This window comes from Trichogramma pretiosum, unplaced genomic scaffold (assembly GCF_000599845.2).
Source record: "Trichogramma pretiosum strain Unisexual culture from Peru unplaced genomic scaffold, Tpre_2.0 scaffold2, whole genome shotgun sequence".
In the NCBI taxonomy this organism is placed as follows: Eukaryota; Metazoa; Arthropoda; class Insecta; order Hymenoptera; family Trichogrammatidae; genus Trichogramma; species Trichogramma pretiosum.
In genome coordinates this window covers 2855464-2873631 of record NW_019641687.1, presented here as the reverse complement: position 1 = coordinate 2873631, position 18168 = coordinate 2855464, and the positions used below count along the sequence as shown (strand labels likewise).

At 42.3% G+C, this 18168-nt stretch overlaps 1 protein-coding gene across 1 annotated transcript in view; it reads left to right on the top strand.

Annotated features, from left to right (window-relative positions):
• The first annotated feature begins 525 nt into the window (after positions 1 to 525).
• LOC106659150 (platelet binding protein GspB) overlaps positions 526 to 18168 on the top strand; it is a 30751-nt gene continuing 13108 nt past the window's right edge. The window contains exons 1-2 of the mRNA XM_014381537.2: positions 526 to 785; positions 5904 to 6206. Of these exons, the coding sequence (XP_014237023.1) occupies positions 5919 to 6206 (288 nt within the window). The 5' untranslated portion in view covers positions 526 to 785; positions 5904 to 5918. The remainder of the gene's footprint in view (positions 786 to 5903; positions 6207 to 18168) is intronic.

The window sequence follows — 18168 nt, the reverse complement described above, 5'->3', positions numbered from 1 at the left end:
TATAGCTGCTTCCATGTATATAGCTTATACAGTACTCTACAGTCTACGCAGCCTGGTTGCCCGAACTCGGCCTATGCGCGCGAGTAGGCAGATTCAAGCTCCCAATGCTGCATCTTCGGCCGGGATATTTGCGTGGGTGGCCGTTCACGAGCCGCGCTAAGCCAGAGCTCGGCTCTACGCTGCTCCTGTATACTGATCCTGTGCTGGCCACGAAAATTCTCCGCATTCTTCCGTTATGAGCTATATCGATTGGTCGCGTACGAAGCGTAGCCCAAGAATAATAAATTTTTGGAAGAAAAACCAGAGAGAGAGAGAGAGAGAGAGAGAGAGGGAGAGAGAGCTGAAAAAGGGAGTAGTAGCGACCTCTCGCACTCACCTTCTCCGTCGTTGCTGCTGCTGGCTCTTGTTGGTGCCTCCTCCGCTGCACAGGGGGCTGTTATCGATCGCTGCGAGGCCACCGGCTGATGCTTCCACGCTCCGCTCTGCTCTCGCACTCTCGATGTGTCTCAGTGGCTGCCCGGCCACCACGCCGGCAACTGCACTTTATCGCGCCTTTTTCCTACGCTAGACCCTACGCGAGGCGAATTTCGTCGTTTCGCTGCTCTAGCCTCCTTGACAGCGGCGGACAATTTTTTTTTCGCTAAAAAGTCCACGAGTGAGTGCAAACAAAAAGAGTGCGCGGTTATTATTTCCAGGCAGGATAAAGCGTTTTCGTACTCGCTTCTTCCACGGCCAAAGGTACCAAGGACTCGCTTCTATTGTACTGCTGCTCGTTGCAACCGCCTGTGAGTAAAAAAATATTACCTCGTATTCAAAATTTTTTCTCGCTTGATCCAACTGGAAAAATCTCTAGCTCTGGCAAGAACTCGGCTGCAAGTATCGTAGCGAAAAAAATCCCGATGCGCGATAAACTTTTATTTCTGGCGGATAGTTTTTCACGACTAGCTACATCGCTATAGTTTTTTGCGCGCTTTTCGGCGCACCGCAGTAGCCTTCCGGCGTTGTCGCAGCCGCCAGCTTGCATGTGTGTAGCTAGCTACCACTCGAGCGTGTATCGGGAAAAAAAAATTTTTTATATCGAATGCTCGATTGGCTTTGCCTCGAGTCGACGAAAGCACAAATACACTCGGAGACACAGACGAGCGATTTGCACGACAAAGGCGCACGGAGCAATTGTTTCATCTCTCGGCGCCTACATATGGATTAATGAATACGTTTATGCAGCCATGTGCATAGTCGTACAGAAGCAAAGGGCGATAACGAATGTATATGTACATGCATGCGTGCCGATGTCAGCTCATGAATAAGCATGTATCGCGGCTAAAGCCGCAGAAAACGACTGATCAGCAGCAGCAGCAGCAGCAGCGAGTATTACTACTGCTACTACGTTGCGCGTGTTTCTGGCAGTGGGCGCGACAACGACGACGACGACGACGACTGTCGATAATATGCTAATGAAATCGGAAACAGCCCTCGAGAGCAGCCGCCACACGCCTCGAGTAATTACGCACCAAAGCTAATTATCCAGAGACCCTGGAGTGTGCTCTCGGCTTTTTTTTCTCGATATACTCGATATAGCTCGCTCGCCTACGTTACAGGGAGCAGCTCTTTTCGTCCTCGGGATACGCTGCGACGTTATCGCGACTTTTTATTTCCGTGTACGGCTCGTCGCCTCTATCGATTCCATTTCCACTTTGTACTTTTTTCGGAGCACACATTATGTACTTGTCACGGAAGCTCTTCCATCCTATATTCCGCACGGTGCATACGTTTGCGAGGCACATCGCGTCCCACGAAGGCAGCTCGCTCTATCTCTTTATCGTTGCGACCTTCTTCGCCTGACTCGCTCGGCAGCACTCAAAGGGCCGGGCCGCCTACTACTTGTTTTTACGCGTAAATCAGTTTGGTGCACGCGAAATTTGCGTTGCCAGTTTTCCTTTCTTTTTTTTTTTTTTTTTTTTTTATTACAAAGTGTCTCTCGACGACGTCATTTGACAGACATAAATACACGCCAATCGCGAATAGCGAATAACTCAAATGTTTCTGCGTGCAAAACGATTTCCTTTTCTTCCGTGTATGTGTGTTTTTTTCGCGGCACGCGAGATATAACTCTCGCTGCACGTAGAATCTACAAATCAATGCGCTTATTTTTGGTATATATACGAACGGTGAAATGATAAACGAAAAACGATACGTTGGCTCCAACTTTTAGCCAAGTTCAAACGTCAAAATTGCCCCCGCGTATCGCACCTTATCGTTTCTTCATTCTCGTGTATAATTACCTCATTCAAGCCACTGCCGCCGCCGCCGACGCCACACACACATATCTCGCGCGCCCCTCAAAGTACCCCGACTCACGAATATTATCCAATCGATCGCCAACCAGCGAGGAAAAATGATAATCGCGTCGAAAAAAAATGCACGTGTGAATTAACGATATCGTCGTCCTTCGCCATTAACGGCCCTACGACGTTTCAAGGCGATACACCCCGCCGCCGTAACGTATACGCGACGTAATCTCGCCGATAGGGATCTCGCGCAGCCTTTGAATAAGCAGTAGTTTAATTTTGTCAATTTTCGTGCTATTCGAATCGATGAATCGAGATAACGCCTCGCCGTGATGTGTGCGTGCCCGTGTGTGGGTGTGTTACGTAACGATTTGCATCGGTTGGCCGCTACGCAGACATCGATATTCTTTCTTTTTTTTTTCCTTTTTAGAGCATACACGCCCGCTGCTGCTGATTTGTCTATACGTGTATATCGCACGCGGCACAATCTATACACGACGGCGGCGAATCTATAGAGTCGCTCTAACCGAGATAGGGGCTATGTTACCCAGATAGAAAATATGTGAAGGAGAGCTATAATACACATCTTGGGCCAATGAGAGGTTTTTATATATTATGAAAAGAACAGCGGGACATTAAATTACTCTGGACTCGATAAAAATAACCACTATTTATCGCTACAAGGTTTAATTGGCATCTTTTCTTTTTCTGTTTTTTTTTTCTATTGGCTGCCAGTCGCTTGTAGGTATGTATGTTTGTTTGTTTTTTTTTCTACAACAAACTCGGTCTCGATATCTTTCGCAGCTCTGTATACGTGATCGCATTCTTCGCGCGCATAAAACGCAGCTAGAGCCCCGAAAGTCTCGCTTGACCAGCTTATTTCGATAAAAAATGTTTACGGCCCGATACATAAAGGAAGACGCAGTAGGCGATAGATCGTCGTACGGGAAAAATGCAGGCAGCGCGAGCTCATTGTGCGACGCCTAAGCAAACGATCGCTCACGCTCGAATCGTAAAAGAAATGTCTCGGAAAACGCGTCGACGCGCGGCTCTCTCTCTCTCTCTCTCTCTCACTCGCTCTCGTGTACGCGACCGAACTAAAGCCCGTATTATGTGGTACATATAAAATCCCTCAAAGTGTGTGCGTAACGTTGTTCATATATTTACATATAGACTGTATGCCGAGTTTGTGTAGCTGCCTGCGTGAGATGTATCTGCTGTAGGATACGCTACTCGTGCATCATACATCCAGGCAACGTGTAAACGCCGAGCTCCGCGAGCTACTCGAGGCTCCGTCGTAAAACGACTTTTACGGTGTATTTTGCGCGCGATACGTTTCTCTACTCTGTCTCTCTTCCGTTTCATTTATTTCCCTCTATGCGTTTGTTACGTTCGTCGTACTACGCGGCCAAGTACTCTATTGTAGTGCATATGTATATTGCAGATATATACACACACGTGCACACGCACCTATACGTACGGGTCACGCGCGGAGAGGCTAGACAAGGCCGCACGGTACGCACACCAGCCAGCCAGAGCTACTTGTGGGTTCTAAATGTAGAAATGCCTCGCGCCCTGCGGTTAACGAACTGTCCGAGTACACACTCATACACACCTACCTACCTTTGCTATATGTGTGTGCGTGTGTGTGTGTGCTACAGCTGGGGCTAGTACAGCGTGTCGGTGCCGCATATATATAGCCGACCGAACGTCAGCAATTGATCAACGATAGGTTGCGTAAAATTTCGCCAACGCGAGCATCGAACGTCGTGTTTGCTCTACATTTTTTACTTACTACCGAACACGTGTACGTGTGTAGTAGTACTACTACTGGCGAGTGGCGCATTATGCCGAGCAACGAGCGCGAAACCACGTCTTATCGCCAACTCGTTAATCTTCATTAAACTTAAGTATTTTAATTTTCAGATGCTTATCTCGACCTCGTGGATCGGATATTGTGCCGCGCGATGTAAGTGTATTATAGGCAACGTACACACACACACACACACACGAGTACGAGCCCGCAAGCTCGAGCACAGAAATTTTTTTTTCTCTCTAAAAGCTCAATTTCTTGTTTACCTGTAATGCCGATGTGAGTTTATGCAAAGCCTCTTATTCATTTTTTACGATCCTAACAACTATTTCGGCTGAAAGAGGGAGAAAAAAATAAAGAAAAAGGGTTAATTTCTAAATTTGCCGATATGAGCATAAGATCACGTACGCTAAAAGTGTGCCTACATGCATTTTTAAAGTAATTTACGAGCCGCAGTTTCGCGAGTAACTTCTTACAACTACACTACTAGTGGTAGCCGGACTCCAGAGCTTTTATTATCCCACGCACGCAACTTGGGCTTTTCGCAAAGTATCGGCTGTAAAAAAAGCAGATACACATACTCTCGCGTATACAGAGATGTATGCACGAGTTACGTTGTAGGTATTTATTTTGGAAGATCATCGACGATAAATCTCGAGGGTGCATACACGTTTGCTAATTAATTACACAATCTCGCATGGGCGATAAAGCAAACCGAAAAGCGAGCTGCGACTCTTGGTTGCTATTTTCCTGCGAGCTCTCCGAGGCGCCCGAGAATACACATTATATCCGATCATTAAAGCAACTCTTAATTAACTGCGCGTTTTAATTGTCAGCGAATTAGATTTTCGTACGCCTTTTTATTTCATTTGCCGGAGCGAACAATAAACTAAATCACCTCCAGGGACGGCGCGAGAGACAGAGAGAGAGAGAGAGAGAGAAAGAGAACAGCGTATATATTTATACAAAGATGCGCCGCGCACATTCCAGCGCCCTGAGTTTATTAAAGGAGAAACTAAGCTCTGGGAGCCAGAGAAATACCTTGAGCAGTGTTATGCAAATATAATTATAAATTCTATTCTGAAATATGACTTTGTGGAAATTTCAACGGCGGAGTCGTTCCACTGACGTGTATAGACGTCGTAGCCAATATATCGAAAGCCTATATGAAAGATTACATCGGTAAATCCACCGAGAAGAAAAGATTATTAGCAGCCGTGATGAAGAGAGAGAGAGAGAGAGACGTTGTAAAAAATGAAATAAAAGAGCCGAGAAAGAAAAGTGGGAGAGATAAGGTCGGCGAGGAGGGTAATCGATTCCCAATAGTGCGTCGGTTGCAGTAGTACGAGCCAAGCAACGGGCCGCCGAAACGCTATATTATTTCCCGCTTCTGCAGCTCGGCGCGCCTTGCTATATGTATCGCTTTCCTGTGTTCGTGATAAGGAAAGAAATACCCGAAACACCCACATGTATAGAAATTCAAAATTATAAGCTGTTTTCTTTTGTCGCGACGCGGGCCCGACTGAACGGCGACGACACGCTTGGGATAGCAGAAATTTTGATTTATATACTCGCGCAAAGGGGCAAAAGTTCCGCTGCTGCGCTTTTGCCGAGAAATTGGTTTTTTTTTGCTTATACCGCGTAAACCGAGAGACAAGATAAGACTCGAAGCTATCGCACTGGGACTCGGAATTTGGATCGTGGAAAAGTTTTTCCTCTCGCGACACACATTGCGACTTTACTTACATAATATAGCTGACAATTATCAGAGTGTAATAATCTGGTTGTTTGTTCGGTTGCAGATCGCAGACATCGTGATGCCAGCAGCAGCAGCGACGACGGCCGCGGCGATGGCCAATCCCGAGGCGGCACTGGCCGAGCTGGCCATAGAGCCGGCACCGCCGGAAGAGCTGGACGAGCCGCCGGAAGCTCGGCCTCGGGCGGGCTCGTTTTCCTCCCGCAACGGCCTCATGAAGCCCCTCGTCGCCTTGGCCATGCCCGGCATGTATCTCTTCGACAAGTACAGCCAGTACCGACGCGAGCAGAGGGAGATGTCGCGCAGAAAAGTAACGGAGCGCGAGCTGCAGCACTTGCATCATAAAATCGTGAGTTTCCTTTTTCCATTTGCGTATACTTAATATACATCGTGCACAGTAAGTACGACGGATGTAAGCCCACTCGAGATGCTCGGCAGATGGAATTGAAGTAGCTTTTCTCGTCTGTGCCTCCGCAAGCTCAAAGGGTTAGCGTTGCGAAATTTATCAGATTCTCGTCGAGTGCGCGCATGCAGCCGTGCGCGGCTCTGTACTCTGAAGGAGGCTACGAGCGATATGAACAAAAGAGTGCCTGTCGAGGACGGCCCGAGCTCATTATTATCGTAATTCGGGTGACGTTTTTGCATTCTCGTTTGACATTAAAGCAAACATAATCGAGTCGGAGGCACTCGAAAAACTATTGTATACGGTCGCGCGAGACGTATCGTATCTCTCGATTAGTCACCTTCGATGTTTGTTATCTAGCATCGTCTGTATCTTCTCGTCGTCGTCGTCGTCGTTCTGTCGCAAGTGTATCACACGCGACTCTGTATCGATCCTGAGTAGCTATTGTTTTCGCTTGATACTTGGACTTTGAGAAGTTAACTTTCGAGTGAATCTGCCACGTATACATTACCCGATGCAGTAATCAAATGTACGCTGCAACAAAGATTGGGTATGCGTCGCGAAGAACAAAAGGGAGCCAGCCGAATATTTCGCAAAGTTTCCGAATCGATCGGCCTGCTACGTGTTATGACGGTGAGCGGTCGGGGCGGAGCTTTGCAGTTATTCGAAATTTGCTCTCGACATTTTACTCTCTCTCTCTCCTGGGAATGTCTACTTTCTGCTACACGTTCATATATTGTATGTTCACGATAAAGCGGACACTTTTTCCGATCAAATTAAAAATAGTTAGCGACACAAAAATTATAAGTAAAATACACCAAATTAAAGGAAAATGTATGAATTTTACGATGGTGTACTGATATATGCGATAAAAAATCAAAATTTGACATTGTAAAGGTGAGAAATACAAAGTGAAAAAAAAATTTTCGAATTTAGGTTAAAAATGAATCATATCATAAAGTTAATTTTTTTCAACGGTGTTTTGACACGAAAAATTAATGAGAAATTGCAAAATTAGACGAAAATAAATTTTTTTCGCTGACTTTAAAAAAAATATTTTATGCTACAGCGCGAAGAAGAAGACCCCCTTAGCAACGACTGCCAACAATTGACTACTTGCCGTTCGAACAAGTCTTTTCTTTTTCTGACGTTGAAGTTCGGACAGTACAATTTTCATTTGGAATTCGTGAAATTTAGCAAAACCAGTAGATCAATTCGCCGTTGATTGAATTTTTGAATCGATCCACAAAATTACAAGTTTATCTACCAACGAATTGAGGGATAAATAATTTTTGATACAGTAGATTTGTCAACATAAGCTAACTCGTGCTCATTCCGATGGTTTCGCACGACTCAGCTGACTAGATGGATCAATTCACCGTCGATTGAGTTTATAAATAAATCCACAAAATTTTTAATTTATCTGCCGTCGAATAAACCAGAAAAATAAAATTCATCTCCTTGGCGAGTCGATTTGAAAGAGCGTACGCCATTTCAAGCCTGCAATGACGATTCCGCATGATTCGGCCCTCTTCATAGATCAAATCGCCGTTGAATGAGTTTTTGAGTTAACTCACTGAAAAGGAAAATTAATACAACAACACATTATCGAAAAAAATAAAAAATATCGGTCTTGACAGTCGATATCTGCAGGCGCTTGTCATTTCGTGCCCGTCACGAAGGTTTCTCGCGATACAACCCTTTTGACCGATCAAAAGGCCGTTGAATGAGTTTTTGAGTTAATTCACAGGAAAAGAAAATTGATACAGCAACACATTATCGAGAAAAATAAAAAATCTCGGTCTGGACAGTCGATATCTGCAGGCGCTTGTCATTTCGTGCCCGTCACGAAGGTTTCTCGCGATACAACCCTTTTGACCGATCAAATCACCGTTGAATGAGTTTTCGAGTTAATTCACAGAAAAGGAAAAAGAATACGGCAACACATTATCGAGAACGAGTGCTGGACACATTACGAGTGCTGGAAGACTTCCAGTCGTACACGAGGCCGGCCTCTTGGCGACGAGTCTTTTAACCAGCGCTCGAAGACTTCTCGACGTACACGAGGCCGGCCTCTTGGTGACGAGTCGTTCATCGAGCGCTGTACGACTGGTAGTCTTCCAGCAGTCGGTGAACTCTTGTTGCTTTTCAGGCAGGCTTTGCTGACAACAGTAATCTTATAGGCGACACAGGATCTCTTGTCTTCAGGGAGCTATTGTTGACCAATTCGAGCGGCGTTGAGACTTTTTTTTGTATTATATGCAATGACAAGTTTATTTTTAATTATTATTCATCCTACATTTAAATGGATTACATAATTTTTCATTTTTTTGATCTCAACGCGTATGTTGACCTTCTGCTTTTCATTATATTCGCTGCTGGTGATCTGTAAGAAATATAACGTTCAAATTTAATAGATATGGAGAAAAAAATTTTTCTTGTGTTCAATTTTTATTTACGTACTCATTAGAAGTCGTTTCCAATTCCTCGTCAGCTACACGGTGAGTTTGACTCAATTTTGGAGCGTATTTGCCTCTGATAAAAAAATCGTTTAAATAACTATGTCGTTTCTTAAATTTTTGTGGAAAACTTACAACATTTTTTTGACATTTTTCGCAATATTTTCCGTCAGCTCATTCCTGGCCGTGTACTTTCGGAGAGTTTTTCCTACCTCCCTTCTCATCAGTCTTGGAACTTTGGGGTTGTTGAGGCTCTCTTTTCGTAAAGCCTGGCGGAGGTATGTTACTCGCGGGTCGGATATATCCAAGTCGAGGCCTGTGATATTCTCTACGATATCTCGAGCTTTTTCCAGAGAATAAGTTGACAAAACTTGAATATTTTCGAAGTCAATAATTTTATTTCTGGAAATTAAAAAATTCATTGATAATTATGATGACTTTGGCGGATGAAGAATTTAAATGAAAATAATCATGAAAATACTCACAACAAACAAAAATAAATGATCGTAAAAGTCGGAGAAAATTCAAATAAATCAAATTTTAAAAAGTTGTCGACTGAATCAAACCGAGAAATAAAATCCAATACTTTGGTAGCAACAACGTGTTGATGATTTCGTTTCAGGTTAAACGCCGCAGCCACTATTTTCAAACAACTTTCAAGGGAGTTTAATTTAAACTCTTTTTGTCGTTCTTTCATTTTTTTATTCTCGTTCGATAAAACACTTCGAAAAATAAGGAATTTGTCCAGTTTCTTAGCAAAATAGGACGAATCAAAAATACTTTGATGGCTCATGATTAATGCACAATATTTCTATCAGAAAGAGACACTGACAATGAATAACGAACACACTATACCAACCAAATTGATGTGAAGTAAGTAAAATGAAGTACATATGATCAATGGAATTATAAAACCATTATGTGGTTTCATAATTATTTTTTATTAGCGAGTTTCACGGAAAAATCAATCACTTCCTCATATTCGGAAGATTTTTAGCAAGTATTAATAACGTATCTACGACGATGACTTTCTTCCAGCGCTCGGTGAACGACTCGTCGCCAAGAGGCCGGCCTCGTGTACGACAGGAAGTCTTCCAGCGCTTGTAGACGTACTCATACCTTACTCTTGTACCATGTTGAGCTTTTTGTGTTTATCGAGCATGCAGATCCAATTAAATGCTTTATAATAAAATTATTTTTTATTTCGGAATTAAAAATACTAAATAACAAACATACTACATATAATTCTCGCAAATACATAATAGAAAATTTAAGCATTTTGTCCTCGGCGAGTTTTTAACAAATGCTGGAAATGCCCTCCATTTTCCTGTAAGCAGATCGTCACTCTTTTTCTCATCTGACTAGCCGCTTTTATCAAGGACTCCCTCGGGTAACGCTCACATTCTTCTTCTATAAATTGTATCAACTCATCTTGATTTTGAGGCGTCTATTGTACATCAATTGAATGGATTAAAACACATTTTTCATGTATTATGCGTATTAGCCAAACAATTATGTATATTTACCCGTTTGTATACACGTCGTTTGAGATCTGCCCAAAACCCATAGTCGCACAAATTGAAATCTGGCGAATGAGCAGCCCAGGCTACTGGTCCTCCTCTACCAACCCAACGATCAGGGAAGTGTCGATTGAGGATAGCCCTCACTTGTCGACTGCTGTGAGCAGGAGCTCCATCTTGCAGCCACCACGCATTCCTGTTAATCTCTAATAGTCTCGGAATAGCGTGTCTTCTGATGAATTCTCCATAAATTCTCGAGTTGACACTACCTTGAAAAAAAAACGGACCGACGAACTGATCCCCAATAATTCCGATCCATACCATTATCTGGAAATTCGAAAAATCAATTATTCAGACATTTTTATAGTTTATTAATAAATAAATTACCTTAAAACCTGGAAAATGTTTTTTTTCGTCGATCCAATGCGGATTTTCGTGAGCCCACTGTCGTCGTAATTGTTGATTCTTATATGTAGTATCAATGAATGTGCTCTCATCGGTAAAACATACCTGAGAGAAAAAATTTTCATTTTCATCTGCAATAAGGAATTTATTGATTAATTATAAAAATTTGATGATAGAATTTTAAAATTACTTTACCTAAAAATTCCAAAGCCCATTGGGAAAAAGTAATTCTCGCTTCATAATCAGTTTGTCTGAGTTTTTGAACCGGAATCGGTTTGAAAGATTTCAATTTGTGCGATTTCAAAATGTTGAACACTGAAGTAGGCGGTGTATCTATTGAATAATTCATAACAATGTAAAACTGACTACATGATATAAGAGCACCGTCCACGTAAGCTTGATCCACGCGCCATTATTGTATTTTTTGCAAAATTTTTCGTATCACGGACTCGTTTACATACAGAGAAATAAAAGAAAATAAGAAATATTTTAAAATATAATCGGGTGGTCGGCTTATACTAGATGCGCACATCAATTTTCATAAACTCACCAGTTAGGCAAGAAATTGTTCGAATGCTTCTTTTTGTATTAGCTCGATGCGTAGCTAACACTCTCCTACGTTGGGGGCCATTTACAACAGGTTTAATCCGTTGCTTTCTTGGAGGATCGACAATGACGTGCTCATTTAATGTTTCAATCAGCCTATAGCGGATGATCAACAAATTATAAAGAAATACATCACTAATATTTAAATTATCATACCTATAAAATGAGCTACGACTCGGAATTGGTCGAACGCGAGGATGTTTCTGAGCAAAGTCACGTCGAGCTTCGGTAACTTTATTATTACAGCGAACTAGACTTTCGTGCATCAAGGTGTGAATCTGTTTCTGTGTGAAGTGTCTGAGGCGCATTTTTTATGCAAAACTATGTTAAGCAAAAAGCTTGCTAGACAATAGATATCGATGAACTAACAGATTATTTTATTGGTTATAAACAATGCTCAATTAATATACACGCTTACATTATGATTAACTTCATTTTTCAGGAAGATTCATTTGAAACAAAATTACTACTTACCTGTCAGAAGGGTAATAAAATTTAGGTATTACACAACGCATAATTCAGAAATTATGATTTCTTACACTCAGTTATTGCAATAAAATGTTGGACTCCACTGTCCTTTGCATTTTCAATATTAATTGTAAACCTACTCGAACTCTAATACAACGTCCTTGCTTTGCCACCAGAGCTACCAAACATAATTTTACATAAGTTTGCTAAATATGGCGTTCAGTGAAAACAAATAGGACAAAGACTCCCAAGAAAAGTACTGAATACATAGACAAGCTTAAACGCTAATAAATATACCAAAAAAATATAAAAATTTAATTCATCTCTCCAAGTCTATGGAAGATAAGTATGTAGTTTGCTAGATTGATTCAAAAACTCATTCAACGGCCTTTTGATCGGTTGAAAGAGTTGTATCGCGAGAAACCTTCGTGACGGGCACGAAGTGACAAGCGCCTGCAGATATCGACTGTCAAGACCGAGATTTTTTATTTTTCTCGATAATGTGTTGCTGTATTAATTTTCCTTTTCAGTGAGTTAACTCAAAAACTCATTCAACGGCGATTTGATCGGTCAAAAGGGTTGTATCGCGCGAAACCTTCGTGACGGGCACGAAGTGACAAGCGCCTGCAGATATCGACTGTCAAGACCGAGATTTTTTATTTTTCTCGATTATGTGTTGTATTAATTTTCCTTTTCAGTGAGTTAACTCAAAAACTCATTCAACGGCGATTTGATCTATGAAGAGGGCCGAATCATGCGGAATCGTCATTGTAGGCTTGAAATGGCGTACGCTCTTTCAAATCGACTCGCCAAGGAGATGAATTTCATTTTTCTCGTTTATTCGACGGCAGATAAATTAAACATTTTGTGGATTTATTTATAAACTCAATCGACGGTGAATTGATCCATCTAGTCAGCTGAGTCGTGCGAAACCATCGAAACGAGCACGAGTTAGCTTATGTTGACAAATCTACTGTATCAAAAATTATTTATCCCTCAATTCGTTGGTAGATAAACTTGTATTTTTCTGGATCGATTCAAAAACTCAATCAACGGCGAATTGATCTACTGGTTTTGCTGAATTTCACGAATTCCAAATGAAAATTGTACTATCCGAACTTCAGCGTCAGAAAAAGAAAAGACTTGTTCGGACGGCAAGTAGTCAGTTGTTGGCAGCCGTTGCTAAGGGGGTCTTCTTCTTCGCGCTGTAGCATAAAATATTTTTTTCAAAGTCAGCGAAAAAAATTTATTATCGTCTAATTTTGCAATTTCTCATTAATTTTTCGTGTCAAAACACCGTTGAAAAAAATTAACTTTATGATATGATTAATTTTTAACCTAAATTCGAAAATTTTTTTTTCACTTTGTATTTCTCACCTTTACAATGTCAAATTTTGATTTTTTATCGCATATATCAGTACACCATCGTAAAATTCATACATTTTCCTTTAATTTGGTGTATTTTACTTATAATTTTTGTGTCGCTAACTATTTTTAATTTGATCGGAAAAAGTGTCCGCTTTATCGTGAACATACAATACACATGCCAGTTCTGCAGTTTTCAAAGTCCGAAATATATGCGACGGCGGTAGTTTTTGAGCGAAGCTAACGAGCCAGTTCGCAATCAATATTTTGGCACGCTCTCCCAGTCCTTTTTTTGTTGCACAATCTATTTAATTTATTACATTCGAAATGGGACTTGGAAGCAGCGAATAACTCACTTCGGTGGCTGTGCGCGTTACCCTTTTCGACTATATACCTTGGCTTTTTAACCGAGAGAGCCGCATTTAAAATTAATACGACGAGTTTGCGCTCTGCGCCGAGAACGACGAGAATTGATTTACATAATAATGAATCAGAGGTGACATTGGTCAAGTTTGGCAAATTTAGAGACAAGCATCCATGTTTATTTAGGAATTATGCCAAAGCAGCCGCGGTGGCGCTGCCGCTGTTGTTGTTTTTCGGACGAAATTTTCATCGATAAAAAAAAAACTTTTGCGACGGTATCGAACAAGGTCCCGTCTGTCATTTATGAGCGTGATAAATTTTTTGTCGGGTCGGTGAATGCGCTAAAAAGCTGCGGGCATTTAAACTTTCACGAACTCCGCATCGACGAGATTCGCTTGATTTTCTCTGCCTATTTTATAACGTCAAAAATAGCCCGAATTGTTTTCAAAGTGTACGTCTGACGGAGCGCCGAGCAGCTCCACTCCGGTATAATCATTTACAGGCTGGTGGCGTCGCGCGAGCGTTACGTAAGGTCCACAACCTCGTCGAGAGACGTATTTTTACATTCACAACAAAAGCGGATAAAAGAAAAGGGAGAGAAGGCCGAGCAAAGATTTACACGCGAAGGACTGTTGGTACTTTTCATATACTACTCGAGACAAAGTCGGACGATTGTTATCGGTCGCTTCAGTTTATATAAAACAACGAAACGCGCCCCTGAGCTTCTGCGCTGTGTGTATCTCTGCTCGGGTGCTTTATGCGACGTGATAAATCGTCCTTTAATTTATCGCACGTGACCCGAACGTGTCGTGGCCGCATACTTTATATCTCTCGCTTTTTTTTATCATGCCCTCGAGCTAGAAAATATTATGCACCAAAGACACATTTTTTTGATGAAATACGACTTATTTTGAAAGTGGCAAAAACTCTATCGGCCTCATAAATAAGTCGATGGGTAAATTGGCTCGATTAGTAATGTATATGGCAGCGCTAGACTGGATGGTAATAGATACATTCGAGATATACTCGAGAGGCCTCTTGATACGCGATACGAAAACAAGTGCTTGGGGGGGAAAGAAGAGTCCGGGACGCGAGTGTAAACACGATGGATGAAATAGAAATGATCTCGAGTCGTTACGCTTTGTTGATGAACCTAATGAAAAAGACACGAATGCATTTATTGACAATCTCGAGCAAATACTTGCACAGAGGGAATCGTGACAACTTGGAAACGAAAGAAAAAACTAGACACACACATAGCGCTGCGATATCAACCTACTTCGGTAATCTAAATGCAAGCTGGCTTATATTAGCTTTATCCGCTGCAAAATAAAACGAAGCAAAGTAACACACATTCGCATTTGAAGAATAAAAAAAGAGACAAGCGGCGCACTACATGGCAGCCGCGACTACGTTAATATGCTCGGATCACGGCATCGTATGCATTTCTTCTGCATACAGGCACAGAAACGAAATTCGCGCAAAGACGGCCGATGACCTCTCCTTTGCGAATGTAAAGCCTACTACGACGCGGCGAAAATCGATTCCTCTAGAATCGTTTGCGTAATTAACGCATCCACTGTATGTATAACAGTTTCGAACGGGTCATTTAACTCCTGACTCGGCGTGAGCTGCGAGCGAACTGAAACAATTTGTCTATTTACTTTGCTCGCTTTTTCTTCCTCATTTCGAATCGTTGCTCCGGATTGAATTCGAAAATGCAGCCTTTCAGCAGTTGCTTTTGGATCGTTTTAATCCCAAAGTCGAGAAAGTGTCGTTTATACGTAGCTTGGAGCACGTTCCGTTGCACAAGGTCCTGCAAGATGCAACCTTCGAACTCGGCGATCCGAGACCTCCACGCGGCTACGATACAACTCGGTGGAATTTTAAGCACGTGTGCATCTTATCCCGTGGAATTAAAAACTTTCGACGCGCGTTTATTCTCTCTGGCCCTTGTCTCGCTCAAAGAGAATATTACCATTTCCGACGCGAGGCTCAGAAATGAGCAACAGAAATGGCAATTTTCACCTTATCACTCCTGAGAGGCGTAGTATGTACTATATGCGATGCGGCGCGGCGATACACAAGCAGAGTACGCTCGACCTGTTTCTTCATTTCCTCGCTCGCAGCTGGCGTTTGTATTAGCGCGCGCGACGGCAGAAAAAGTCCATCGCGGGAATTGGATTTTGTCGATGCGCGCATATCCTAATCTAGCTGCGAGTCTCGAGCTGTCGATAAAACATGTTTATAGAAAAAGCAAAGTCTCGGCGCGATCGGCGTTGTAGATATACATGTACGTGCAGGGAGCAGACTGCAGCAACAGCATATGTACACCTGTACAGCAGACCTGACAAGTTGAGCGCCGGCAGAGTAAATTTACGTGACCGGATTCGCTTGCCTATTTCTCCCCCGAGTAAATAGAGCTTTACAGCTCGCACTTCTTGAGGCTCGTGCGCGAGCGAGCGAGCGAGCCTATAAATTTTTTCCCGCTCTCGCTCCCACCCACGACGACGGCTCTACTCTGCCGCGTAGATTTTTGCCTCGCTTCTCCTCGCTCGCTGCAGTAGTTGTAGTGTCCGTGTGCATGTGTGTATAGCGCGCGATCTACGTTAAAACTCGCCGATATATACAAAATAAAACAAAGTCGAACTTTCTGCATCGTCGGCTTATTCGATGTGCCGCGCACAGCAGCATCAGCCACGCTTTATTGGAAAGCAATAGTTGCGGGGCAAGAAATTATATACTACATTATTATTATACATATTATTTGTCGCGTCCGCTAATATAGCCTTCATTGTTCATCAATGACATTTCATATCCTGCGCTCGACACCTCGTAAAACGTAATCGATCGCGTTAATGCAGCACCTAACTATATATATAATGTATACATACTGAATACGCTCGAGATGACATTATAACGTCGCGTATCGCACATGTAGCATAATAATGATTCTTCTTGCGGAGCCTCGACGACCCAATAATTATCGTTATATGGCCACATCTGGCTGTTTATTGTGCCGAGCTTCGGGTTATGTGCGCGCCTTCCATCGTATACATATTTACTGGGCTCGCGATCTAGTCGGCAGACGAAGCTTTTATCTCTTTAGAAATTAAAATAGACTCGTGTGTCTATATATCAGCGATCGTTGCTCGTTCTTCGCGAGCGTGAGCTGCCAGGCACGCGAGTAGTCGTCTTCCAAGGGTCAAAGGCCTGCTGAAAAATTCATCGCGAGCTTTCGAGCCTCCGACGAGCTGCTCGCGGCAAACTGAAACAAAAGAGCGCGACACCTGCTATTATTTCGAATTTATCATTTATAATTGGAGCCACCTTGTCTTAAATGCCTTTAAGGACTCGTCGTCGAACAAGTCGAGGCGCGATCGATCGATCGTCGTGGCACGCCAGTATCTAAGACATATTTGCGTTTATTGTGCTCAATTTATACTCTTGAATGATTGAAAAGTTCAACGACAGCTCGCGTCTTCCCTGAATATACACAGTATATTACATACCTTCGCAGACCAGAGTTCAATGGATGCCCGCAGAATATATCGCTATTGTGCGCAAAAAGAGTTTGCTATTTCCTTTTGAGCTTTTTCAGAATTTTTCTGCTCGTACGATCCCAAGATCTTTTTTCTTCTCTTTTATTTCTTTTAATTACTCCGATATATATCGAAATTAATTACGCCTCATTGTAAGCCTTCGAACAAACAATGGCAAGTTTTGAAATAAAAGATGTGCGCCAAACAATAGATGCTATAGTTAAGTATGTGGAATAGCTCGTACGCGCGACTTTTTCTAAAAACTTGCGAAAGAAAAGCTCGTATAGTTGGAAGAAAAAAATCTCGGCCATGTGCGGAGGCTTAAAAAGTTAGCAACAATATTCGCAGATGCAACGATTAACGTTGGCTTTCAGGATAGCTTTAGTGTAATGGCACACGGGCTGCTAATGGAAGGTTTTCAACCGAGCTTCTCTCTCTCTCTCTCTCTCTATTTCTCCGTTAAAACGTGTACGCCCGTTACCGTAGCTTATATTCTTAACATCCGAGAATGACGTGGAAAAATGTTCCTCCGACTGAAATCTATTGTAAATGTAGTATATATATTCCCCTTTTTTACCGAGAGTTTGCAAGTCGAGTGGAAAAATATCTTCATCCACATAAAAATGTCTCGAAATATCGCCATGTATTTTCGCAACGAGCAAAGTCGCGCGTGCTAACATTTTTTTTAAATAGAGCGCACGATTCGCTCGAATGCGGAATTATTTTATCTTTGAAAGATGGAACGAAAATTCACTCGTGAATAAACTCAGGTGATAATATTTGCATGGACTTACAGGGGACACTCGAAAGGGAGCGAGAGTCCAGTACTGTAAAATGACTTCTCGCATGTAAGTGTTTCTGTAAATTTTCAGAGCTCGCTATTTAAATGCGAAAAGTCTCGCTTTTTACCGAGCAATAGGACCTTCTCGAATGTCAAACATTTTTTGTTGTTGCAATTCAATATCTCAAATGTATTTCGGTGTTTTTTTCAAATAACAAAACGTTGGCGACTCTACGCACGGACTTGATTATTATTGAAAATGGAGGATATAAACATTAAGCGAGAGTCCACGAGCGAGCCCGAGCGATCGAGACGTGTTTTATCGTCGATTCACCGTGAAAGTGTAACTCTCGGAGTAGTTTCTCAGTTGGTCGACTGCTTTCTCTCGTGCTGTATGCG